We start from the raw sequence: 27,908 nt of genomic DNA, 5'->3' as shown, positions 1-27,908 counted from the left end.
GTGGGCTGCCGCTGGAGCAGCAACGCCCCCAACAGAGACTAGGTTCGCCGCTGAGGCTTAAGAGTATTTTCGCGCCCCGGTGTAACCAACTCTCTTGCACAGCATTACTTGTTATGGGTAAAGGGGGAGGTATGGGGCGGTTTGTATGATGGCTTACATGGTACTATATATTCACATTTACACTGCTGTCCGGGAGTGGGGGGAAGGTTTGCACAGGTTCTAGTTCATGAAAGTTTGTTTATTTGTCACACGGAATTACACCATGATGCACGAGTTCTGGTTGAGACGGGAAGGAAGCCCAGGGTAGGGAGAGCTACACGCCTTGTCAATACTATCACCTTGCCATGACAGTACAAGAACTAAAGTTCCTTAATTGAAATGTCCGAGGGATGGCAGGCTTAGTTAAATGCCGTAGAGTGCATGCTTTCTTGAAGAGATACAATGTAGTGGTTGCGGGTCTCCAGGAGACGCATATCTGAGGGGACACCATAAAATATTTACAAAAGCGGTGGGGGGGCAGATATATGCCACATCCTATTCTGGTTTCGCACGGGGGCATTGGTGTGGGTGGCACCGGGGGTTCCGTTCCAGCATCTCCACCACGTACTGGACCCTGAAGGGCGGTATGTTATTCTGTTCGGGAGGTGGGAAGGCAAGGAATTATGTATTATGAATGTGTATGCACCCAACCTGGACTGCCCCGAGTTCTATCAGGAAGTGCTGAAGGCTGCGACACCATTCATGGGCGCAGAGATACTTCTTTTTGGTGACTTTAATTGTGTACTTGATGGGACTTTAGATAGGGAGCCCCCAGAGACAATACCAAACCCCGTATGGTGGAATCCCTTCAGGGTATTTTACGGGGCCTGCAGTTGTGGGATATATGGAGAGTACGTAATCCTGATAAAAGGGAGTTCGCCTGCTTTACTGTCGCAGCCAACACCTTTTCTCGGATTGATTACTGCTGTCTCATGGCCGGCCTTGCAGCCACGACAGAGGCCGTCTCTTATATGCCAAGATATCTGTCTGATCACACGCCATTGTTGTTGACCCTGACCTCCGGGTCGGGTAAACCGCCCATTCCATTATGGCGCCTTCAAGCTGAGGCCCTTACGGATCCCCCTTTTGTACAGACTGTGAGGGAGGCTCTCCGATATTACTTTGAGGAGAACTGGGGACCCACCGACACGAGGTCCACGGAATGGGAGGCCATGAAGGTTGTCATCAGGGGGGTCTGTATGAAGACCACCTATGGGGTCCATCGACAGCTTATCGCAGATATTGATTCCCTAGAAGAACCCTTGAAAATCCTGGAGACTACACTGCACAGGGCCCCTGCTGATAAAACAGAGTGGGTGTGTGTTAAGGGGGAGTTACTTGCAGCCTGGTCACGACTAGAGAAATACAAATAAACCACCTATAGAGAGAGGCATCATGTAGAGGGTGACAGGTCGGGAGCACTACTAGCTGGGTTGATTAAGATGGAGACGGATTACGCTCCGGTATTACAGCTCCAGGACAACAAGGGGAAGATTATATACACACAGGATGCGATTGTCCGGGAATTCGCGTCACACTTAAGTCAAACCTGTTCGACAGTATCCCGAGCCAGACCTCTTGCTTTCCAAGATTTTTTTGATGATATAGTGTTTCCTACACTCGGTGAGGATGAGGCGGAGGCTCTTGGGGCACTTCCTACTAGGGGAGAACTACTGACGTACATTAAACAGTTGAAGAACGAAAAATGCCCTGGGTGTGATGGTCTCCCGGCTGAGTTTTACAGGAGGTTTGCCCCAGAATTGGTGGATTCACTTCTTGAGGTGTACACAGAGGCCCTACATAAGGGGATTCTTCCCAATACTATGATGGAGGCACTGGTTTCCATGATTCTTAAGCCAAATAGGGATCCACACGCCCCAATCTCCTACCGGCCTATATCCCTTTTAAATATTGACGTGAAAATATTGAGCGGTGTTCTAGCAGCGCGACTCTTGTCATATATGGCACAATTGGTCCACCCCCACCAATCTGGGTTTATCCCGAGTCGGAACACCATACATAATTTACGCAGACTTGCACACCTGTGGCATGCGCCAGATCACCGGGAGTCCAAATGGGCATTGTGTCTGCTAGATTTTCATCAAGCCTTCGATATTGTTGAGTGGGATTATATGTGGCTGGTTCTTGCCCGAATGAGATTGGGGGACGACTACGTGGGATGGCTGGAATTGCTCTACTGTAAACCTACGGCTCGGATTCGCCTCCGGAACCAGGTATCGGATAGGCTGGAACTCCAACGAGGTACCCGACAGGGCTGCCACCTGTCGCCGCTCCTTTTTGCCCTCGTGATGGAGCCTCTGGCGATTGCCCTCAGATGGCGAATGGAATGCTGGGGAGTTCGGCTGGGGACTTCGGCTCATGTTGTGTCTATGTACACCGACGATACCATGGTATACCTCTGACACCCTGAATCTGCGGTCCCTGAGCTCCTCCAGGAGCTCACTAGTTTTGGCAGGATTTCAGGACTTTGCCTTAACCCCGGGAAATCTAAACTTTTCCCCATGGGTAACCTGTGAACGTGGGGATGACCGTTCTGCCTGTAGTGGGGATGAGTTTGGTCACTGACACGGTCCGCTATCTTGGGGTCAAGATAGCACACACGCAGGAAGTCTACCTGGAGCACAATGTGGGGAGATGCATGGAAGTTGTTCAAAACTCCATTGGGTTCTGACGAGACCTCCCCTTATCCCTGATGGGACGGATTGCCCTGATTAAAATAGTGGTCCTTCCACGCTGCCTATATGTCCTTCAAAACCTTCTCTATCGTATCCCATGGGTGTACTTTCAAAGGCTGGATTGACTGCTGGTAGAACTCTTGTGGGGATGATCCAAATGGAAGAGAGTGAAGCTGGATACTCTGCAGAGGACGTGGGATCAGGGGGGCTGGAGGTGCCCAGGATTACATATTACTACATAGCAATACAACTTCAACATGCGGTACATTGGCTGGATGAAAATGAGAATTGGGAGAAACTGCTGTTGGAGGGTACCCATGAGGGGACTCCCCTTCCAGATCTCCTCATGATGGGATTGAGGGTACCAGCGCAACTTCCCTATGTCATTAGGCATGTGGTTGCACTATGGGAATATGCAATTAAAACTGGTGAAACGAGCACGTATGCTCCGGAGGCCCCGCTATGGGCGGTGATACCGTTCAAAACAATAAGTCATAATATGGTAATCACTAGGTGGACGGCGGGAGGTTGTGCCACTATGGGGGATCTATACCTGGGGCAACGATTCCTCACAAGAGAGGAAGCTGAATCGATGTTTGATTTGGGCCAGGGACAATATCTCCAGTACTCTAAGACCTCGGCGGTTGCACGGCGGATATGGCCATCATTCCCAGAAGAGCCACCCATAACTGCCACACTCTGGACCCTCATTACGATGGCTGGGGGCCGCAGATTGGTATCCCATATCTACAGGGCGTTAAGAGAGGACCTGGTCTCAGACCCGCTACCAGTGCATGCCAGATGGGACGGACTACTAGAAGAGCCCTTGACAGTTTCAGAGTGGGGAATTGTACACGTAGAGGTCAAACAAATTAGTTCAGATGTGAGATTTAAGCTTACTCAATTTAATATTGTGCATCAAACATACTTGACTTCACATACATTACATAGAATTTATCCGGACCGTTCCTCTCAATGCCCCAAATGTGGTTCTAATGACGCTCTGTTCTTACATATGAACTGTGACTGCCCGAAATTGAAACTCTTTTGGGAGGTGGTTTTAGAACGCTTTACGCAGGTAATAGGGTGGTCAATTCCACACTCCCTTAGGCAGGTACTTTTGGAACTTATCCCAAGGCCCAAGGGCAAGAAGCTTACGAGGAGGTTTCTGTAGCTGGGACGGGTGCTGGCAAAAAGACGGATTGCAATTAGCTGGATGAGCGCGCTGCCACTCACGATGACAAACTAAACCAAAGACTTAGAGGAATGGGCCACAGCAGAACTAATCCGCATGAGACAAGTCCGTAGGGATGATAAATTAGAGGACGACGTGAGGGCATGGCAGGTCATGATTTCAGAGGTCCCCCTAGAGATAGAGGAGGAGAGTCCCCTTACACACGCTACTGGGGGAATGCAGACGGTTCAACATGGGTCGGAGGAGAGAACACAACCAGAGACTAATCCTGATTTGTAGATCCACTGGTGAGCCCTGGAGACTGGTGCTAAATATTCAATGGTACATGAAGCCGGGAGGTGTATCCCAAGGTGACTTGGGGAGGTGCGGTGTTTACAGTTGAACTACCTAGATTTATTCTTGGACACTGTTTTTCTATATTCCATTGTGGAATAAAGTGGAGAGCACCAGATATTGGGTGTAATTAGGTCCTTAACAGCTGGAAGTGTAGTGTTGTTTTAATTTGTGAATTGGGACAGAGCGAGTGTATATGATTTGTAATTGCTACCACTACAATGTTGGATGTTATATGGATGAAAACTCAATAAAAACATTTTTTTTAAACCACTGAAAACGGGCTACTATTCACACAGTGATAGCGGCTATCTTTGAATGTGTTCCAATATTAAATTACTTTAATTGAAAGTCCAATTCAAGCATATTACAATGCTGTAACTTAAAAAATACCATTTGTAAATTAAAGTTTAAATTAAAAATAAAAGACTGAAAAACCTACAAGTTCCAAAGGGACAAGACAGACTATGAACTAGGACAGATATTTACGTTTTCTAGGAAGGAGGAATATCCAAGTTCAAACGGAGTGAGGAGCAGGTCGCAAGTACATCGGCTAACAGAGAACGCTTTTCCAATACATCTAATTCCGATCTAAGTTTAGCGGTGGAAAGCGAGTCAGAATCCAATCTAAAAAACCTTACAGATGGCCAACTACCTCAGAAGCCCTCGCTTGCGGAACAATTCATTTTTTTATACCAAGATCGGCGCAAACCCTCCGTCCAAGAATGCAGAGAATGAAAGTAGATCCAACAAGAACTTCAAACGCAGACAGAGGAGGAAAGCAAACAGGAAACGTAACCAACCCCAAAAAAAAAACCAATGGGCAAATGGAAACGGAAATAAAAATCAACGCAATGGCAAATAAAACAATCATCAACTTAGCTGACATCAACTTATCCAAAGCTGAGGAACAACTTCTTAGTCTGAGCTTGTCATACTGCCCTGAGAGTAATTTTGACTATGCGACCACCCAGATGGAAATTTATCGCTGTGACAGAAAACTAAAATTAAAAAAGTATCATGTATTGCTATATAAGGACCAAAGGACAGTCGAAGAAGAGGAATCCAATACCCAACAACCAGCACTGAACTTGTCTACGTCAGATATGCCTCTCCTTAGAGACATGCAAGAACTGTGGGGAGAGGGAGGCGCATCTTGTTCACAAGATACAGAATCAAACGAAGTTAGCGGCATGAATCCAAACTCTATGCCTGCAATGTCAACAAGTACAAGTATGACTCAACTCACGCCTTTTAAACCTAAGTCGACGTTCAATCCTATTACGCCAAGAGACTCTATAGATATGTTTAACAAACTGGTGACGTCTCAAATCAAACAACTCAATCTTAAAGTACAGAACACCAAGATCAAATACAAAAGGCGCAATCATCAATATCATGAATTAATGAAAAAATTACAGAATAACAATTGGATTGTAATTCGAAACTTCTATAAAGGAGGTAACATTGTGATTTGGTCTAAGGAGGAATATACAAATGAAGCGTTATCTCAATTGAAAGACAGGACATGCTACATTAAGAGCAATGCACTAAATTTAAAAGCTGTGTATAACAACTTTTATACTAAATTACTGGCTTGGCAGACCAAGGGTCTAATCACCATGCAGGAGTACAAATTCATGAAAAAGGATAGCCCAATGATACCTTCTATCTATTTTATCCCAAGGGTGCATAATAATCCACCGAAGCCACCGGGGAGACCCATTATCTCAGCCAGGGATAGCCTACTGGAACATCCTTCGCAGTACGTGGACTATTTTTAGCAGGAATTTGTACAATCTCCTCCATTTTACACAAGGGATACAAGTGATTTTTTTAAGCAAACTAAGCACCTTTCAATGGAAAAGTGACTACCTCCTCATAGCTCTTGATGTAACAACATTATATACATGTATTAATCACAAAGACTGAGTGAAAGCATTAGAACAGTACATGAGCAGAAGACCGGGACAAATGCTGCAGCACAGAAAAATGTTGGTTGAGATGGTTAATTTTTGCCTTAACAATAATGTCTTTATGTTTAACGATGTTCTTTATCAACAAAGACGTGGGGTGGCCATGGGAGCCAGCTCCTCCCCCAGCTACGCGTGTCTCCACATAAGCTGGTGGGAACAGCTGGATCTCAGTACCATACACAGACAGTATTTACACAACAACGCCAGGCTTTGGCTCCGTTTTATCAACGATTTATTTATAATTTGGAAGGGCACACAAGATTTAGCAACTGAATTTGTGACAGTGATCAATAACAATGATATTAATCTGCACTTTACTGCCACTATCAGTGACACCTCTGTGTACTTTCTGGATACTCAAGTGTATATACTAAATGAGAGGATTGAGACAAGGTTTTATCGCAAAGAGACAGCTGGCAACTCAATCCTGCATGCCAGCAGCTTCCACCCCAGACATTTGGCCAACAGCATCACCTATGGGGAAATACTGAGATTGAGAAGAGTCAATAATAACATCGAGGACCTCAAGATTGCCCAAGCAGCTAGCAAAGCCAGATTTTTAGAACGCGGCTACTCTCACAAAATAATAAACAGGGCAATCTCCAAATCCATGACACATGAGAGGGCAAAATTACTCAGGGACAAACATAGCGATTGTATAAGTTACCCTGATCAACTCAACAATAAAAAGAAGCAAGAGGTTAACGAATTCAGAATAATTCTGGGGTTCAGTAAACAGGAACAGAGCCTGAGGTTAATAATCAGACGCAATTGACCCTTAGTGCTTAGTGACCCAGTGAATGGACCCTTGTTACCGCAAAAAGTGTCGATCACTCATAGCAGGGGACCCTCCATGAGAGATAATCTAGTAAAAACAAGCCCAGAAGTGATTGAGGGGACACGCTGGCTGATGTCACACAAAGGTTTTTATAAATGCAAAACCTGGAAAGCTTGCCAGCAGGGTCTAAACAAAACAACTTATCAGACCCCATTCAGTACAAGAGAACATAACATCACAAAAATGTTCACTTGCAAAACAGACCACGTTATATATGTGTTACAGTGGCCTACAATACATAGGGAGTACCAAACTTCAAGCACATAAAAGGATACTCCAACACATGCGAGCAATAGCGAATCAAGATAATACATATCCTGTAGTGCGTCATTTTAAAGAGTACCACAACTTCAACAATAAGATCTCAGGTTTTACCTCAGTGATGCAGTACCCCCCAGTAGAAGAGGTGGTAACAGAGAAACTAAATTAAGAAGATTGGAGACATGGTATATCTTAGAGATGGACTCTAAACACCCAGAGGGACTCAATACATCAGAGGATTTGTACACATGCCTCTAATATCCAACACCAGCTTGTTGAATTTTGAGGAGGGCCAAAAGATAGAGAGAAGTCCAATTCCTTTATCTGGGGGTACTGCAATCCTCATAGATATAAGATGTAAATGTCAAGGTACTTATAGAGCGCACTGTCACCAGACGGCCACCTTGCGGTGTCGCCTTTGTGGTTTCCTGGCGCTGATACTCATACCGCTGTGGAACCCCTCCTGGCTTTCCTTGTGAAGTGTCCACTCCTGGGCACCCCCAGGGTGAAGCCAGGCATCCTTAGCGCTGTTGGGGCCGGTGTGGAGGCTAAGCAAGCTATTGCCCAGAGTTGCAGCGTGGGGCCTGTGATTAGAATAGGCACCGAGGCGAGAATAGACAGGTCCGAGGAAATTGAGCCCGAGCCCCGCCGAGGCAGGAATCGAACCCTGGTCCCTGGCCAGAACTCTGCTTCAGGGTCTGCCGCTCTAACCATTGAGCCACACTCCTCCAAGAGAATTAAGGAATGCCCATATGTAACAGTAACAAGCAAAAGATGGGAGATTGTGAGAAACAAGATAGACCCTTTCACTCACGAGAATCATATTGAACACAAGACTGTATATTATAGTGTAGTGACATATTGTGGAAGGTGGGACAAAAAGGTATTTAAACCTAATATTTGTTACATTGGACGGAATTACCAGCTGCAGAATCGGAATTGTACATAGAACAAATAAATCAACAAAAAATATATTTTAAAACAGTGATTATCAATGGAACAGTGCAGTCATTATTGTTGAATTTTATTCAGCAACAATAGAAATAGGAACAAATTGTTTTTAACCAACACAGAGGCACTAAGGCACTTTAAACACTTCATGAGAGTAGGGGACTTGTTTAGCACATTAGCACTTTAAGGTGGTTGCTTTGCACACATAAAATAAACCGGTAAAACAATACCTAATGATATTTTTGACCTTGAAGGTTGCGATATTAAGACATTGAGGGAAATAACGTATTCTACCGTTATTTTTACATATATTGTTTGAATGATGTCTTTACCTAAGAATTGACGCCGATAAATCAAATTGTGAATAATCATAAGTTACATACAATTCTAACAAAATGTTCATGGTTTTAAAATATTTATTCACGATGCACGTTGCACGGCTCACTTGTCACCTTAAAAAGAAAAGGCTGAAGCCGCGGGTTTTTCATGTGATCAAGGCTCGTCTGAGCCAAAACGCGTAATGGCTGCATCGCAATACAATTATTTATGCACTAATTTGGTGGTCCGTGCCCGTTTGGAGGAGGGATCTAGGGAGGACAACGGAATCTAGGATATATATATATATATGTATACATATATATATATATGTGAAAGCTCCACACAGCACCAGCTCAGTGCACTCTCGGACGGGTGCCACGCTTGCGGGGGTGTACCCGCATAAACGATTGTCGCTCCCAATCTCCTAGAAAGTATACCAAGAAAGATAGCACTCGCGGGTGCAGGTTCCTCAGATTTTTATTCTTAAACCACAGGAACAGACTCGTTTCGGCAACAGCCTTTGTTGATGTATATCCTTTGTCGATGTATGCCGGTTCGCGCCATACCACCATTTAAATACACATGTTTACATATCAATCACAAAATCAAAATAGGACAAACCATATTAAAAGCAGCGCACTGACAATGCACCTTGCGCCGCATTCTTGGAACTATTTCCGGATGTCATCAAACCAAATGCGCGTTTATATTCCAAGCTTTGCACATATCGACATCATGCATAGTTTATTATACCCTGAACGAATAACATGTGCTCAAGCAAGCTGGTTAAAAATGCATCATAAATGGATATATACATTCATGATTCATGAAATCATGTAAACCATCGCCCATATTTCGACAAACGCTACCGCCCAAGTCACAATCACGCCCTGAATGGGCAAAGCCAAATAACTGGGGAGTCCTAATATCTCACCCTGGATGGGCTATCTGACATAATTACTTATGTCAAGATAAATATATTATTATGGTGGTAGTAAGCAGCAAAACAAATCAAATTCAAAATCCATCAATAAACTCTTCACAGCCGTGAAGAGCTAAGCATACAAATCTCTTTACAGTTCAATAGGAGACAGTACCCAGAGCACCTAAAGGCAAACATAAACATGAAATTCACATCCACATCCCTTATCAACAAACACAATTAGATTGTCAGGAGATCTAATCACCTAAATGTATTGCTAATTCCTCACTGCTGTTTAATCCTAGGGGGGCCTTTGTCTGAAGATCAATGATATAACGGGATTCGAGCCGTCTAAGGCTACGAACCCTGTCCCCACCCCGTGGGTTGACTGGCACTTGATCCAAACAGTAGTAACTGAGAAGATCTCTATTACGTTGGTGTTTCAGATTATGATGGCGTGCCGCTGGATAAATTTCATCCCCATTACTGATTGCCCTCATGTGTTCTAAAATCCTGATTTTTGTGGGATGGATAGTGCTGTCTATATATTTTAGGCCGCAAGGACATGTTAGGCAGTACACAGTGTAGGGAGTGGTGCACGTGAGAAATTTCTGTATCTTTTTGGGACCGTCCATAGCTGGAGTTTCATATGTGAGTACCCTCTTGCTAGCCTTGCAGGCCTTACATTTTGCACAAGGGAAAAATCCATTAAGGGGGCCTAGGATAGGTTTATTAATCCTTGTATTCTGATTGCTATGTACTAAGGTGTTCCTCAAAGACCTGGCTTTCCTAAAGGTCACAAGGGGGTTGGTAGGAAGGTCCCCCCCATTACATTGTCTGATAAAAGGGTGTGCCAATTCTTTTTCAGAATCTTTCTGAGTTCCCAGGTGTTTTCGTAATAAGTGGTAATTAGTCTAAATGTATTGATGTGTCCCTGGATTTTCTTGGAGACCATCCCATCTTTTTCCGTATTCTCTTCTAGCAGCTTCTCCCTGCTGAGGGCATTAGCTCGTTCTAGGGCTCTATCTAAGACAGCCCAGCTGTAGCCTCTCACGCTAAAGCAGGACATGCTATCTTTTGCTGCTTTCTGAAATTCTGAATCACTAGAGCAGTTCCTTTTAAGTCTTAACAGTTCCCCCTAGGGGATACAGTCAATAAGTTTTCTGGGGTGACTGCTCGAGGCATTGAGGGTTGAATTCCCTGCCGTCAATTTCCTGTGTAATCGAGTACACAGTTTTCCTTTTTCCACATACACAGTGAGGTCCAGATAGTTGACAGATATGGCGCTAACTTCTCCGGTGAACTCTAAATTGACCTCATTCATGTTAAGTCTGTTTATGTATGTGTGTGCTATCTCAGCTGACCCCCTCCAGATAATAAACAGGTCATCGATGTAACGATGCCAGGTGACGATCTTATCTGATCATACTGCCATGTCTCCTTCCCATGCCACCTGCTCCTCCCACCAGCCCATGAATAAATTCACGTAGCCGGGGGCGAAGCAGGTGCCCATGGCCATTCCTGAGACCGGTCTATACATTTGATTCTGGAAGAGGAATATATTATTGGTGAAACAGAATTCAATGCACTCGAGTAGTAACAGATTATGTTTCAAGAATTTCAAAGGGCGGTTGTCCAAGAAATATTTGACAGCTTTCAGTCCATGACTATGCGTGATGCATGTATAGAGACTAGCAATATCCAGTACTATAAGTTGCCAGCCTTCTTCCAATTCTATCCCATTGATATGACCCAGGAAGTCTTTAGTGTCTCTAATGTGCGACTTAAGTTCCTGTACATGCTGTGCCAGAAAATAATCAATATATATTGACATCTTCTCCATAAGGCTTCCTTGTGATGCAACAATGGGTCTCCCCGGTGGATTTAATTGATTCTTATGCACCTTGGGGAGGTGAAAGAATGTTGGAATTATGGGATTCAAACATTTCAGAAATAAATGTTCCTCCACATCCAGCATGTTTCTTTGGTGCCACTCGGATATAACTGTGTGATAGTTGGTAATGCTCAGATGGTATTCAGTCTCCTTTACTGTCACATAGTATTTGTTATGCAATAATTGTCTATTAGCTTCTGCATCATACCGTTCTCGAGTTTGGAGAACAATGTTTCCCCCTTTAACAGAGGGCTTTTATACAATATTGGCATCCTGACTCATTTCAAACAATGCGTGCTGCTGTTCTTTGGAGAAATTCTTAGATGAAGTAGGTAAGTATTTCTTCACTTTGCGGAGGCGTACTAGATCTTTGATGACTGCCTCTGTAAATACGTCTATGGTATCTGTTGGCATTTGGGGGAGAAATTGCGAAGTAGGTTTAAAAGGGCTTTGACCCCCACATTGTGTTACACCCGCCACTTCTACTTGCTGTGTGAGGCCCATTGGTGTTTCTGGAACATTCCTTATCTCTTCATTCGTCCTCAAATGTTCTAGGAGTGCAAGCGCACTCAAGTCCTTACTAGTTAGGGGATCCGTAGCCTCTATGGCTTGGGCTGTCTTCTTTTTAGTAATTACAGGTTTCATTTTAAAATATTTGTGTAACTTGAGTTTGCGGGCGAACTTAAAAAGATCAATGCGGGTCTGTGTATAGTCCCAAGTTTTTTGCGGGCAAAACAATAATCCTAGTCTCAATACTGATTCTTCCACATTAGTTAGACACTTTTCAGTTAGATTAATAATGGTAAGATTCTTCTTCTCATTTACTTCCTTTTGAAACTCGCTTTACAGCTGCGTTTGACTGGTGGGGAGCGGTTGCTTCCGATGGCTCCTACCGCCCCTCCTCGTTTTCCTGTGACCTTTCTTTCGGGGGGTTTCCCCCGACCCCTATCTACCAAGATTGGCGAATGAGTTTGATTCTCTCCTGAAAAGGGGGAGTGTGTTCAGTAGCAGTTGGTACATTGGCCAGGTTATCTTCACTTGACGACTCATTGCCAGTGACTTCCGATTCTGATGTCACGTGCAGCCTCAGTGGATTGTGTATTTTTGCGTAGTTCTTTCCTTGGGTTATCATATTTCCGCGCGAAAGTTAGGACTCTCCCCTGATAATAATCTCTCTCATCGCGGTCAAATTTTTCTTGCTTCCGTTTTTTAATCTTCTGTTCATAGGATTTTAATCTCGTTTTCATCTGGTCTCTTATGTCCTGAAGCTTAGTTTGATCCTCTTCCTTCAGGAGTTCATCTTCCAATTCTTTTATACTTGCCAAAGCTTTGTCTCTGTCACTCCAAGCAAACTTAACAAGGATTTGTAGCATCGACAACGGCTGTTACCGAAACGCGTCTGTGCCTGTGGTTCAAGAATAAAAATCTGAGGAACCTGCCCTCGCGAGTGCTATCTTTCTTGGTATACTTTCCAGGAGATTGGGAGCGACAAATATATATGTATGTACCTGCATTGCAATGTCTTCATCTGTTGTAGTGAGTCCAGTTCTAAATGTAATAAAAACTCACCTGCGTGTAATGGCTCTCTATGTAGTGGCTGCTTGGTTCTGGAATGCATGGGACAGTCCTCTTTGATATCAGACCACACTCATCTAAAAGCCCTCTTGTATTTAAAACCACGGTCTCTGAAGGAAGGGTATACAGCAGACATCAGTTTCCTAGCTTCTGTTCAATTCCTCAAGCCACGGACTAAATAATTTGCACCTAAAAAAGGCCAGAGCATCAACAATGATTTTATGTGATGCACCTGCTGCCCAGGAACGCATCCATGTGTACTTCTGGCTGCGACTGATGAACTTGAAGCTGCTGCAGCAGAACATACTGAGGAGAAGGAAATATCTGACAAGATGCTCCATTAAGGACAATGCTGGGGTGAAGTTTGGGCCTTGGTAAACTTCCTCTGTGAAAAAATTAAGTTCCTTGAGGAGCAACTGAACTGTATAATTTGCAAAGTTACTGGATCTTATAGAAAGATTTGGTGCAGAATAAGCTCAGTTTACTGCTTTTCACAACTTCTTGTCAGCAACATCTGCTAGAGAGGTTTCCTCTGAAACAAACGCTTCCAGGGATGATAATCCAGCCTTCAGTAAAATTAACTCTTACTAAAGAAAGGAATTATTTTGCAGCGTTCTTTAGCGGACCCCGTCTACAGTTGACTGCGTTATAGAGGGGAAAACTTTCTGGTTCCTTTTTAGATATTATGTGAAAAAGTACTCATCGTCCACTTTTACTTATGTCTCTGGGAAGGATAGAATTTTTTCTTAAATGTTCAAGGACCTCCACTATTGAAGGAATCTAAACAAAGTGCCCCCTTATTTCTCCCTCTGGTTCATCACCATTGTCAGCTAAAGGCAACAGTCTAGGTGCTGGTTGGAGGCTGGAGGACCTTCTCGGACACAACATCTGCCTCCCCACCCTTCTCAATCATTTTTAGTATAGATCCTAATGATAACATTGTTTCAGGAGACTTACCAGGGTCATGGCCCTCATTAGAGACTGAGAAGGAAGCTTGTTCCATTGCATGGAGGCATTTGTGCCCTACTTAGTTTGGCTGGTTCATCTCATCAAACAAAGCAGTAGATGTAAAGGGTTTATTTCTCCCTCCTGGAAAAGGTTCCTTGTTTTAATCTATTTCTAGGCAGAAACAGACACGGCCACCCACTTTTGCATGACACCGCCTCCAGCTTGTACTGGGGATTGGTAGTGGGTGGTATTTATTTGGATGCTTCCTTAAAATTTTGGAATGGAGGTGCATTCAGCGGTTATATTTTTGGAAGTACAACAGTCGGAAACCACTGTAGAAGGTCTCCTACGACCATGCTGTGTATCAAAAAATATCAGCCTCTACAAAGTATCATAGCTACACCATATTCATTTATACTTTAAGGAACTGCTGCAGCATTTCCCAAGCAAATTACTAACCTAATTAACATCACATAATTAATTAATTAACAAGCATTTGCAATGCAATAGGTCTCGCATTTACCCGAGTTTGAGCTATTGACATTGCAAATGACTGCCTTTTATTTAAGTTTTAAAAACAGATAAATGCATTGTCATTTGCAATGTCAATAGCTCAAACGCACGTAAATGTGAGACCTATTGCATTGCAAATTGCTTAAACTACGGAAAGAAGTTCTAGTTTTTTTCTTATTAAGAGCAGAATTGTGCTCTGGGCTTTATAGCGCCACTGTGAGGTGGAAACACCCAACATTAAAGTGCCCGGAGGAGACACCTAATCCAATATGCAAAGGACTGCCGACTTTGGAACTTGGGAACCAGGTTTGAGTCTCGGCGTCGGCTCAACACCCTGTGATTGTGGGCAAATCACTAATCTCTCCTTGCTTATCAACAAGACAAGCCCGGCGGAGCGTGGCGCGCGCGCGCTTGGGGGCGGGGGAGCCCATTCCAGGCGGGGGAGCGGACCCTTTGAAGTGCGATGCCAAACGGATTGCATGGCGGCATGATGTGCGTGATTGTGCGTGTGCTAGCCATGCAATCCGCTTTTTGGGAGCACTTCAAAGGGTCCGCTCCCCCGCCTGGAATGCGCTCCCCCGCCACCAAGCGCACGCGCCACGCTCCGCCGGGCTTGTCTTGTTTTCTTTCTACATCTTGTCGAAACATTTCAATTAGCATTACCACCCTTCCACGTCACCGCCGTACTGGCCACAGTTAGTTCCACGTCGGTGTGACAACCCGAACAGTTCTAACTGTGCTTGCTCCCTCCTAGAAGTTAATAAATACTACGTAGACCTCAACGTATTTATGCGTTCTTCAGCTTGTAGTGTAATGTGCAGGTTTTGGAGGGAAAGCTGCAACTCATCGAATTCCAAGGACATCTAATTACTTACACGAACCCCTAAAAACGGGAAAACCCAGTCTTCCCCCTCGACTGCTATCTCCAGCTGAGCGGCTGGAAGCAGGGTAAGTTGTCGGGCCGCACATCTCCATCAGCCAAATAGTGTATAATTCTGCTCCATGAAACTAAGGCATGGCCTCTTGTCAATTTATTTTCGTGCTTGGTTGGATTAGGGTTCTGTAGGAAAAATGCAGATGGAAGGAGGAATATTGCACTGTTTGTACCAGTGGGCAAGACAGAGGGCCAACTAAGAAACAGAATTTCGGAAAGTCCCGCTCACAATGAACATTGAAAAAAGCTGCCTTGGGCAAAAGAAAGATGGGACCTATATTACATTTTGCAACTCTTATGGAAATGTGTTGATGGGCACATTTGCTTGCTGATGTATGTTTGCTGCTACTTTTTAAGATTGTTGGTAAATCAGCAGTGACACGCTGTGTTTTATAGTCAACAGACTGCAGTTATTCATGGCTAACTACAGAACTGGGCATTTTACCTTACTCCATCATTTATAACCCTCAAGCCCTATTTATACCCTTCGATGAACCGTGTCCAATTTACCTCTCAGCACGATGGTTTCGGACTTCTGTATTAAAACCATCCACAATATTGCCTCTAATGACCGTGTTGAAATGTCATAAAATAGTTCCTTTTAATGGGCCCTTAGAGTCATAATTCCAGTGATGGACTTTGTTTTTCACACGTGCAACGCATTCTCACACACCTTAGAAACGTGCCACCTGCTATATTCTGTGACTCCCAACTCTTCTCCAAAAGAGATTTGGGGTTACTAACGCAATTACACACTGGAGATGTCGAACAGACCAAAGCAGTTGTTCTGGTTACACCGCCCCAGAACACTCAACCATGGCACGTGACGTCTCTTTACTGCGACGTACTGTAGCTAGCCCTACATGAATCCGACTTTCATGCCACTGGCCTTGTCTAAAACTCGAGTGACATACTGGGAGCTGTGCCCCGGGGTACGGGCACCACAGCTCTCTCGCGCTGCATCTAGGCCAGTGCATTGCACACAAGGGAGAGGAGAAGGGCTCAGCTATCGCATTTTATAATTCTGAGTCGGTTTTTTTTAGCATGAAGTATTCTGATTGGCCGCGCGAAACCAATGTACATGCTTCAGAGCGAATCTGCCTGGATAATATGATGCCAAGGGAGAAGCCGACAGAGGGCAGAACGCTTTCTTCTGGGTCCCAACTACTGTCGCTTATGAAGACCGTGGCTCGGGTACCAGTCACTGCAGGAAAGAGGAGTAGGGAAATGCAGAGAGAGGGAGAAGGGCACTTTGCAGTAAAGAGCAGTGGCCCTTTCAGGCGATTTTAAAAGGGAAGATGAGAATTTGGATGGCGATGGTGTGGCGTAACGGCTAGAGATGCCGAGTTTAGAACCGGGTTCGAGTCTCGGCGTCAGCTCGAGAGCGTGTGGTTCTGAACAAATCACTGTATCTCTCCGTGCCATGCCCCACCCCCCACCAAATGAATGCGTCCTTGTGTAATGTAACGGGTTCTCACGTAAAGCATTCCAGTACCTTCGGGTCGAGTTTGCGCCATATAAAAACTGCAAAAAAATAAAAAGAATGAACTGCAGAAGAGAGAAACCCGTGCTACAGCAACATGTTCAATTCAGGAGCGAGAAATAAAAATGCAGAAGCAAGTGCACCCAGCATGAAAGAACAGAGGCTGGGGTAAGAGGAGAAGGGCTGAGGCACACAGAAACCAGAAGGGCTTTCTGCAAGAATGAGCATGGGCCCGACGGTGAGGGAGACTAGGAAATGGGCAAGAGAAGTACCAACATATTGCATCAGAGGGCGACAGTCAAAGAACCTCAAGAGTAGGAAATGTTCCGTGTAGGGCCACATAGGACCCCAGAGGTGGGGAAATCTGAAAAGGCAACAGTGAGGGGGTTCCCGTCTGAATGAGCGGGAGACACCTCAACGGGGTGCCCAAAATGCAGGAGTGAAAAGTGCTCCTTGCATGTGGGAGCAGGGACTCTTGAAGAAATCACTGAAGTTGGAACAAGAGAGAAAAGAATGAAGTTGGAAACAGAGAGTAGACAAGCCTCCCGCTTGCCGTGCATGGTACTGCAGGAGGGAGGAACGGCAATGCAGAAGAGCTGGTGAGACAAGCCCCCTCCCGCACAGAAATGGGAAGAGTCAAGGGAAAGCAGAAGAGAAAACACGTATACGTCTTTTCTGCAACAAATCCCAGGGCACATAAGGAGTGTGATAAGGTACCAAACGTCTCCAAAAGGTAGCGTGGCACATGGGTCTTATGCAAAACCAGATGGTAGAGCTGTGGGGCCTCGCGCTTTAGGAGAGGAGCATTCTAAGTTAGACCCAGCATTGGCCGTTGTACCTGCAGACATGTGTATTCTGAGAAGGCTGTGGATTGATAAAATAGCCGTTAAACAAAGCCGGAATATTAAATGACAACAGAGTCAACAGCAATGGTAAAAAAAAAAAAAACATTTACGTTAAATACATGCTTTTGAAACCTACCATACCTCTTTTAGAAATTCTGATAGCAGGTTGAAAGAGGGGGCGAGTGATCCAAGATTTGCTTTTTAGGTGAAAATACCCCAACATTCGGAGAAAGGGGGTACCTTTAGAAGCAAATCAGATGCTAGAGGCGTGTAAAGATTTTGTTTCGAGTGGGGAGTTTTGCGAGGAGTCCGATTTTTGACCTTTGCAAATGTTGCATTGCTTTTTGGGTTTTCTCTGTGCAAAGTTGTGTTATTCTCTTAGCAAGATAGTTTTCACATTTGTAGAACCCAGTCATGCCAAATGCGCTTCATGGCCGCCTCAGGCTATGGAATGCTGTATAAATGGTGTAATGCAGTACAGTATTTTCCGCGCTGCAGTTTTTCTTCTGTGTTTACATTTTCCGGTGTTCTTTCTAGACACAATGGCAGTGCGAAGGAGAACAAGCATTGGCCGCACGCGCTATGGAATGCTGTATAAATGGTGTAATGCAGTACAGTATTTTCCGCGCTGCAGTTTTTCTTCTGTGTTTACATTTTCCGGTTTTCTTTCTAGACACAATGGCAGTGCGAAGGAGAACAAGCATTGGCCGCACGCGCGCCTCGCGCTTAAAGTTAAAAAAAACACAAAAAAAAGACATGCCCGGCGGAGCGTGGCGCGCGCGCGCTTGGGGGCCGGGGAGCGCATTCCAGGCGGGGGAGCGGACCCTTTGAAGTGCTCCCAAAAAGCGGATTGCATGGCGGCACGATGCGCGTGATTGTGCGCGTGCTAACCATGCAATCCGCTTTTTGGGAGCACTTTTAAAACTCGCTTACAATAGTCTCGCTTTGCAATCGCTTACGCGATAGCAAGGCGAGACCTAAAAAACGGACCTAACATCTTCAACTTGCAAGGATAGACAACCTCGAACTAAAGCCCCAGAAAGAAAAAACAGGAAGTTAATGCCTAGCTTCCTCTTGTTTCAAGGAAGTGAGGGGTCAAGTGTGTTGTATGAAGCCATGCTGAGGGTAGGTTATAAATCTTAATGAGAAGAGTAAAAAAGTTCGGTAGGAGGAAATAATGACTCATAAGGGAAGGCCTCATATGAGGAAGATGGGCAAGGAAGGAATGAAATTAACGGTTTTGTTTTGCACCTTTTCTGCCCACGTCATAACCTTTGCACACTGATTTGCTCAGGTACCATCATTTATAAAATCAGTGATAATGGTATGTGACAACACCTGGACAAGCACAATTTTCAATCATCTCCTATAGCCAGCAAATAATTGCAATTGATATTTTCACCTATTTTAGGATATACTAATGTGTCTCAAAGACCCCGTAAGTGCAAACCGCTGGCCCGATTCACAAAGGTGACTTATATGTAATAAAGTTATGAGTGCATGATCTCTGCTCTGCACATTTCAGTGTGTAGATTCCACCAGGAGTGCTGAAATTCCTCCCAGAGTGCAGAAACTCTGCACTGGTAACTTTACTACACGTAAGTTATATTTGTGGATCGGGCCCTGCGTAAGGCACTCTCTTGAAAGGGGCATCTGTGAAAGAGAGGTTGGCTGCATGCATATCGAAAATACTTCCTTACAATGAGGAAGGTGAGAGTAATCCGTGAAATACTGCTGTGAAGTATGAAGCCTACTGCAAAAAGAGGAAATAACTTTTGGATAAAGAGGCTGTCACATGCTTCTGAGTTGCCTCATTCAATGAGCAAAATTGTAATTTCTATTGACAAAGGTTAGTTTGCGAAAACTGAAGTTAACTAGAGTTATGGAATTTGGGAATGTTAAACTGAGAAGGGGGTATAGGGATGTACACTTTTCTATAATTTCGTGATGACAATGCAGTGGAGCACCAATACAACACTGGGGAAAAATCCAGTCACTGAAATGCACAGCAAAGAATAAATATTTCCCCTGCCAATCTACACGTCACTGAACCCACCACATTCACTAACTAGGGGTTTTCACCCTAGAATTAAAAGTCAGACAGGCATTGAGACGGTCCACGAGGGGAGGGCCACAGCGCTGCCTAGGAAACCCAGAGATACCGCATGAGCAGCGGAGGACCTACAGTACAGGCGGTGGCAGCGCCATCTAAGGTCTGCTCAGGAGCATCTCTGAACTCCATGCCAAGGTGCTGCTACCAACCGTGAGGAGAAGAGGAACTCCAGATCCACACCCAGCAAGGGGCGAAAAGGCCCTAGGCTAACCCCAGCACAGGAAAGTGCCAAAGACCGCAGCGCCACCAGGTGGTCCCCCAGGCGCACCGCGCAGAAGGACAGACGCGCTACCAGGCCTGAGCGAATAGCCAGCTGCACTCCACGACTGCCAGCGCCTTAGAGCGGAGGGGAGGCCCGACACTCCACCACCCTGCCAGAAGTAGCAGGGTCACCGGGAGAGGTTCGCAAAGGGACCCTAGCAAGAGGATCCACACGGGCGCATCCAGAGTGCGATCCAACACTCTGATTGCCCACCGCGACCAAAGGCTGCAGACCGGCGATAAGCATAGTTGCACAGCACCCTACAAACCAGCAGTGCACGACCAGCAACACCAGCCAACGGGTCCAAGAGGGCACACCGCCACCATGGGGAAGACGGCCTGCTCACGCCCAGTGGCTGAGACGGACTGTACCAGGCACAGCAAGACGTGCCCTCGGAGAAGAATGCTCGAAGAGTGGCCCTCTGCACCCTGCAAGTGAGGACAGCCAAGATGCCCGTAAAGACAGCAAAGCCCTAGGCCTCTGCCGCACTCAAGAGCCCCAAGGTGCCCCAAGCTGCACCAGCACAAACCAGCATCACCTATGCAAGAGCACAGCCTGCCACCTCTGCAAAGTATAGTGAGAAGCTGACAAACCCCGCCAAGAGCTGCAAGTAGCTTGGAGCTACACACAGACAGCCACCAACAAGAGTGGGCAGCCAAAACGGCAACGTCTCACAGGAGCTGCCCCCAGAAAGCTCGGAGCCCCTCCAGCCTAAGCAAGCACTGACCAAACTCAAGCAGCAACACCAAATACAACCCCCACTAGCAAGAGTGGAGGACCAACCGAACAGCAAGCACAAGTAAGACGGGTACAGAACACGCGCCGCATGTGGCTGCCCAACGACACCACCAGTGAAGAGGTCGCATCACCCGCCCCTCCTGGGGAACAGGCACAACCGCCAACCACACCACAGGCACACCAGTGCCAGAAGGGAGCGCCCAAGGCGAAGACGGAGCGCACGTGTTCTGAAGCGCGCAGAAGACCACACCAGTGAATCCGACAACACGGGCAGGCGCCCGGGAGATAGAAGCATCTCCGCAACGAAACACAGCTGAGCGCAGCACAGAGAGCGACCATGTCCCCACTGCACCAGCGAAGCCCCGCAGAGGGCAGAAAAGCAACACAGGGTCCTCCTCAACACTGCCTCAAGATGGAGTCGGCGGTGACCCACAACAGGCAAAAGAGGAGTCGCACCCGCAGCGGCCCGAAAGCGTCACAGTGTCCGTGACACAGTGTCCTCCTCAACACAGCCTCAAGATGGAGTCGGCGGTGACCCACGACAGGCAAGGAAGGAGTCGCACACTCCACGTGGCGGCCGCCACAGCAACAGGCGCTCCAACGCCAGCGACACGCGACTGGACGTCACGTCGCCCAGCAAGCAAGGAGCGCGCCGGAGCGAAGGCAGAAGCCGGCGCCATGACAGCGCCGCCTCGAGGTCCAAGCACAACGCCCTCGAAGAAAGAAGAGTGACAGCCCTGTCACCCTGAAAAACCGGAAGACACAGGTAGACTGAATAGACCGGAAAAAGGAGAAGACCGGGGACTCACAGCAAGCCAAGAGCTCACCCTGACACACCTGACAGCCACCAAGGCGGACCACCGTCCCTGGGCACTGCCTCACAGGAGAACCGAACGTAAGCCGCAGCAGTTGCAAACCGCGTCTCTCCACAACACGTCTTCAGGTGAACGGCCACTCCCCAAGCGTCGGCTGTCCAAGTCAAGGGGCATCCCTGCTCCTGTCCGCAGATGCCATGGGTGAAGATCTGCCCTGAGTGTCCGTCCTCACACCGCCTCAAGATGGAGTCGGCAGCGGCCCCCAAGCCAGGCAAGAGAGGATCAACACACTCTACGTGTTAAGCCGCCATGGACACTCAACATCAGCAAGGCGGAAGCACGTGGCTGCCCAGGTCCATCCTAACATCCGAACTCTCCCAGCAAATCACCAACACCTGTCATTCCGAATCACCACATGGCTGGCAACCGTCACCCACGCCAGCCATCGGCACATGCGTCAAGCACCACTCCCTGAGTACCGATGGACTGGAGTCCTTAACCGTTGCCACACCAGCCGACTAAAGGGAACCCAAAACCTCCTGTGAACCTGGCCTACACCGGAACCGCGGCAGCGAGTGCAAGTCTTGGCCAAGACTCATCCACCCGTGAGGGTTGTGCGTGCGACCAAGCAACGGCTCCTCGGCGGTCCTGCAGCTGCCCCAGACGGCCCACAAGCAGCGGCTCCAGCGCAGCCTTCCTATAGTCCCGCAGCAACCCCGACGACGGGCCTCCCCAGGCGGGAGAGCGAGAAGAGACATTGCCCCACCGACAGGGTACCGATCACAGCCAAGCGTTCCACAGAGACAGTCGGTCCAGCAACACCTCCGTGAACTCTCACATTAGACCCCGTCCATGGTCATGACGCAGCCCACCAAAAGAACTAATAGATCTCACCACAGACCATCACCGACGTCAGCCAAGAGGAAGCCATGCAAGACCCGTCATTGTCAGCGAACGGACGGTAGGCAGCGGACGTCTCCAAGCCAGCGGTCGTGCCCTGAGTCCCTCAGGTTAAACTACGAGTGCCCGCGGAGAAGGTTCTGCTGCAAGCCAAGGCCACCAGCCAACGTCTGATGTCGTCCTGCCACCTGACTCGAGAAGCTGATGGACCCTGTGGTATTTCATCAACTGTGTTTTTCCCCGCAGGTTGGACTTGACTTTTTTGTTTTGTCCTTCAATAAAGTTGGGGAGGAATGTAGTGTCCTGCGAGACACGTTCTAGTGTTTCAGCAGGAAGCTGTAACCCCAGCCACTCCCTCGAGGGCTGGACACACTGCACCCCACACCCATCCATCACGGGTGTCACGAGTGACGTGGCCCCGTCAATAAAAGGGCCCGAGTGCACGTGCTCGTGGCCAGTTACTACACCATATCTCCATGTGTCCGTGTCGCTGATTCCTCATCATGTGGGCCTGAGGCCCGACACCACAGGCATAAGCAATGGGTGCGTTCTTTGAAAAAGGAACAGACTTTTCCGGCGTTAAGACTAAGCTGAACATCTCAGTTGGAAATATGAAAGTTAAAAATAGGTCTTTCTCCATCGAAATGTACATTACAGGCTAGCTGCTTTGCCTACATTTTGATGTGAAGTATTGACAAAGGGGTTTGTAGGAAATTAAACAGACTTTGCCAGTAAACAACAAACGCCCATGAGCAAAAAGTATGTGCCCACGCTCCCGGCAATTCGTGTCTGACTCCTCCTTTCAAGCGGTCCTGCACAGACCCAGGATTTTGCATATCTAAGAGATTGGAGGTTAACGCAAAATGATGGCGCCCACCTGCATGATGTGATGAGGGGCCGGGATCCATATTCACAGATACTCATTGTCTTTGGCCTTAAAGGGGCACCCTGAAGCGTGGGGGGAGGGGGCTCCTGGGGGGGGGGGGGGGGGGCTCCCCTGCACTGCAGGGACTGCAGGTGCTTGGGTTACACCCATCTCAGATGAGCAGTTCTCTGCAGTTGTAGCTGTAACTGACGGGACCAAAATCCACTATCCAGAGGGACCTTACAGGCTCTGCCTAAAGAGAAACTAAAAACTAATTTGGTTTCTCTTTAGGCCTTCAGTAGGGCAAAGTCAGCATGGTGTATACAGCAGCTCAGTTAGAAGCACAAACAGTACGACCCTGCTAGGAGGTGCCCAGCCTATCCTAAATTTTTCATCGCCATAATCTGTGGCCTCCCCACAACCTACCTCTACACAGCCAGGCTAAATTTCCCAGCTCTTCATTCCTATGCAAATTAACTATTAGACAGCAATTTTGAGACGGGCAAAAGGTTTTCATCATCTTTGAGGGTTTACCTGTCCAAAGAAGGGAACACCTGGCTGATACATAGAGTCCACCTCCACAAAAGTGATTGTCGCCATGGTGCTCGTCACCTGACTCGAGGCTTCTCCCATTAACTCCACACCTTGAAAGGAATTGGAAGATGGTGAAGATCTCGACAGCACACAGAATGCATGCAAACTCTCAGATAGTAGAAAACCAAGCTCTATATTCAAGATACAGGAAGGGATATGCAAGATATCAACAAATTGCTTGCAAAGACCATACTACATTTACAAAGCGTTTCCTAAATGCGAAATGGGCATTACCATCAACTCCAAGTCGATCGTAACCATGTGCAATTTTAAAAAATGCACCCAAAATGCATTTTTAATGTGCCATGTAGCACCCACATGCCCCTAGGGCATTTGTGCGCTCTACATGTGCACCAGTTTTTTTGGGTGCATCAAGTGGACCTTAAGCCCATGGGCACCCTTGGTTGTGCACTTCCTAATTTGTGGTTTCCTATTTGGAAATCGCAAATTTGTAAATACAAAACCATTCGTACCTTTGGGTCTGTAAGCCCACGAGAACGAATGTTTTAGAATTTCCAAAGTAGCAATATCCTAAAAGCGATTCCTACTCAGTAGGGATCGCTATTAAGAAATCTCAAATTGTCTACATTCCATTTTACATTTCCTAAATAGCGATTGCTTGGGATTTACTACTAAGGAAATGAAAAATGAAAATGTCATACATGTGGCCCAAAATTCTTTGCTTTTCATACCTTCCCATACCATTGTTAAATGTAGATTACACAGTTTACTCTAAATTATTAGCCTTTAGTCTGACATCTTTGGTTCCAGTTTTTGAGAACATGGGTTTGTTCCAGGTTGTAATATAATGGTCCACCTTGATCTAGTCTTTTTGACATTTCTGGAGCCAGGCACTTCTTTAGCTGACATGTTGTTTAGATGCAGAGAAGGCATTGGATCGTGTCAGGTGGTCGTACTTATGGGCTCTGATGTCCTGTTTAGGAATTGTGGAACACTATATCAGGACAGTTAGAATTCTATATTCAATACACAAAGCAGTAATTTGAATGAGAGGCAGGATATTATAGGAATTCTGCCGTCACAAAGGCATACTTCAAAGGTGCCCACTTCTTCATCCCTTTTCTCCCTGTATTTTGGGCCTTGCTGGATATCACTCCAATCTGTCACTAGTTCTAGACAAAGAATGAAGACATACATTAGCAGATTTTGCAGATGAAATAGAGGCCTTCCCCAATAACCCTGAGGTAGTTAACCACACAATCCATCCATCCTGGTTTTGAATGCTTCCATGTGAAGCCCTAAGTGTGATGGGTTTGCTCAGACATGGGGTCCGTCCACACTGTGTTACAAGCTATATCTGATAGACGAGCAGTAAAGTTTAAACTGGTCTTGGGTTGTTTGTGTTAAGTGCAGGGAGGACCTTGCCTGGCAGTTTGGGATGGACTGATTCTATTGGAGGAGGGTCAACAGTGATTTGCATATGGCTTGGTCCAAATTGAGATGGCATGATGTGCAAAATGACTACGAACTGGGAGACAGCCACTAGTGATTACTAGTGACTGAGATTAATTCAAGCATTCCATTCATCATGTTATTGTATGCTTCAGTGTGACACTGTAAGTAGGACAGGTATATCCAGACATGGGTCCTGTGCACACTGCACCACTGGAACTAAGTTAAACCCAACTGATTATCCCAAATCAAGGTGAAACCATGCTTGGGTTGTTTGCTTTTTGGTTTAGGGAGGACCTGGCCTAGCACTTCAGTCTGGACTGTTCCCACTGGAGCAGGGTCAATACTGATTTGCATATGGCTGATTGCAAACTGAGGTGGCATGGTGTGCAAAATGAAGATGGACTTAGATGCAGCCGAGTGATTACCAGTGGCTGAGATGAGTTCAAGCATTCCATCGATCATGTTTTTGTATTGTTCAGTGTGACGCACTAAGTGGGATGGTTTTTGTCTAGACATGTTCCTATGCACGCTATGCCACTGGAAGCAAGCTATACCCAACTGATGAGCCTTAATAAACGTGAAACCAGTCTTGGGCTGCTTGTGTTCCAGTTGCATGAAGGACCTGGCCAGGAAGTTCGGGTTGAATTGCTCCCATTGGAGCAGGGTAAAGACTGATATGCATATGACTGGGTCCAAACTAAGGTGGCATGACAGCGCAATGAGAGGGAATAAAGTGATTAAAAAAGTGCGCTTGTGTTACACAAAAATATATACATGTGACTGATTAGGACAGTATGTTGTTGTAAATGGCACTCCTAACAATCAAAATGTAAAAACTGTCCACGTTATTGTCGAAGTTTCGACTCCTTAGCACAATTTAGATTGGGGTCATAATCAGGACAGAATAAGAACAGAACACACCTAAAAGTAAAAGAACCATGTATCAGATTACGTAATTGTGTACATAATCATCTCAACATCAATGTGGTTATAACAAAAAACTAAGGGCCTCATTACTATGTCTGTCGGAAAGCATTCCGACCGACTCCTTGTCAGAATCGTTTCCAACCGACTTGGGTTCGGGGAGTCTGACTGACCGATTACGATGGTTCCAAACACAGTTCGATTGGACTCCCATTGACTTCAATGGGAGCCTGTGTTCCAACCGACAACACAGGCTTCCATTGAAGAAAGGGGTGGTTGTGGAAAACCTTGCACCCTGTTGCGAGAACCCCATGGTGCCTGCCATGGGCCCCAGCTGGGTACACACAGGGGCCCCAGCTGGAGGGGTCCGAGTGAAGGGGGACCTGCTACGGGCCCCCAAAGTCAGTTTTCAACTGCCTTTTCGTGTCGGACAAACCGAGTCGGAAAGGCTGTCTGAATCCGACTTCGTAATACATCAGTGGGAAACGTGGTGCATAGAGCTGTATGATTTGGCTCCGACCAACTCGAAGTCTTTACATGCCTGTTGGAATCGAGTCAGAAAGACCGAATGGTTACCTTCCATCGTAATATGTCGGTCGGATTCCGAGTCGGTTGAAAACATGGCTTCCGACTCGGGTTAGGAAAATCCGAATGCTTTTCGGAGCCTTTCCGACCGACATCGTAATGTTGCACTAAGTGTACATACCAGGGGAGTGGGGCAAAGAGACCCACAATCGAATATGTATCAAATGTATTTTTAAGTTAAAGCCTCAGCGAACTGCATTCAAATAGCTGCAATAAAGCCCAAAAAAAGCCTACTGAAGGATTGTGCTATTCTTTCTTACAGGTACAGCTGTCGTGTGTGTCCGATCTGAAGGCTATAAAAGAATAGGTATGTTTAGGATAATGTATCTAAGCAAAAGTAGCAATAAATGAGAATGTGTAGAGCCACATGGAAAAAATGAATTTTTGATTCAGTATGTTTGCAACATGTATATATTTTGGTATAAAACAAGCACACTTTTTTGATCACGTTATTAACTATCACTGCAACATCACTGTCAGGAGCACCTTATCTTTTGTGAAATGTGAATGCTGTGTCATATCATTATGGACTGTCCTTACATTATATGAATGTAATTAACAAAATAAATGCACTTATCAGATAGCTAAAATAACCTGCAGAAGAATTTTTCAATATCACTATTGCAGTGGAAGTCCAAAGGCTAAATTTCCCCATAGGGACCACCTTTTTTTATATTAACTGTTCAGCCCAGGTCCCTGGGTTACTGGGTTGTCCATTTTCTCTAATACTGAGAATAATTCAAGCATTCCATCATTCATTATTTGTATTCTTCAGTATTTTCTTTGTTTCTGCTTTGTAGTTTGTTCACCGACAGCAAAATAAAGGTTTTATTTGATTTTTCAGCGGAACTGGCTGTAAATGCATCAACTGATTTTTGAACAAGTCAACTACATTTTTAGGAGTTAAGAGTTTGTTGTTGAAGTCTACATCACATAACTCATTATTTTCTCCATCTGGTGCAAAGTACCTGAATT

General features: G+C 46.0%; 1 protein-coding gene across 1 annotated transcript in view; it reads right to left on the bottom strand.

The window, feature by feature from the left end:
• Positions 1-27,908, bottom strand: part of LOC146861876 (alpha-2-macroglobulin-like) — a 1,085,963-nt gene that overhangs the window by 895,119 nt on the left and 162,936 nt on the right. The window contains exon 10 of the mRNA XM_085641046.1: positions 23,949-24,058. Within this exon, the coding sequence (XP_085497172.1) occupies positions 23,949-24,058 (110 nt within the window). The remainder of the gene's footprint in view (positions 1-23,948; positions 24,059-27,908) is intronic.

This window comes from Triturus cristatus, chromosome 2_2, assembly GCF_964204655.1.
Source record: "Triturus cristatus chromosome 2_2, aTriCri1.1, whole genome shotgun sequence".
NCBI classification, from domain to species: Eukaryota; Metazoa; Chordata; class Amphibia; order Caudata; family Salamandridae; genus Triturus; species Triturus cristatus.
The sequence above is the reverse complement of the archived record's forward strand: the minus strand, read 5'-3'. Positions and strand labels throughout refer to the sequence as shown.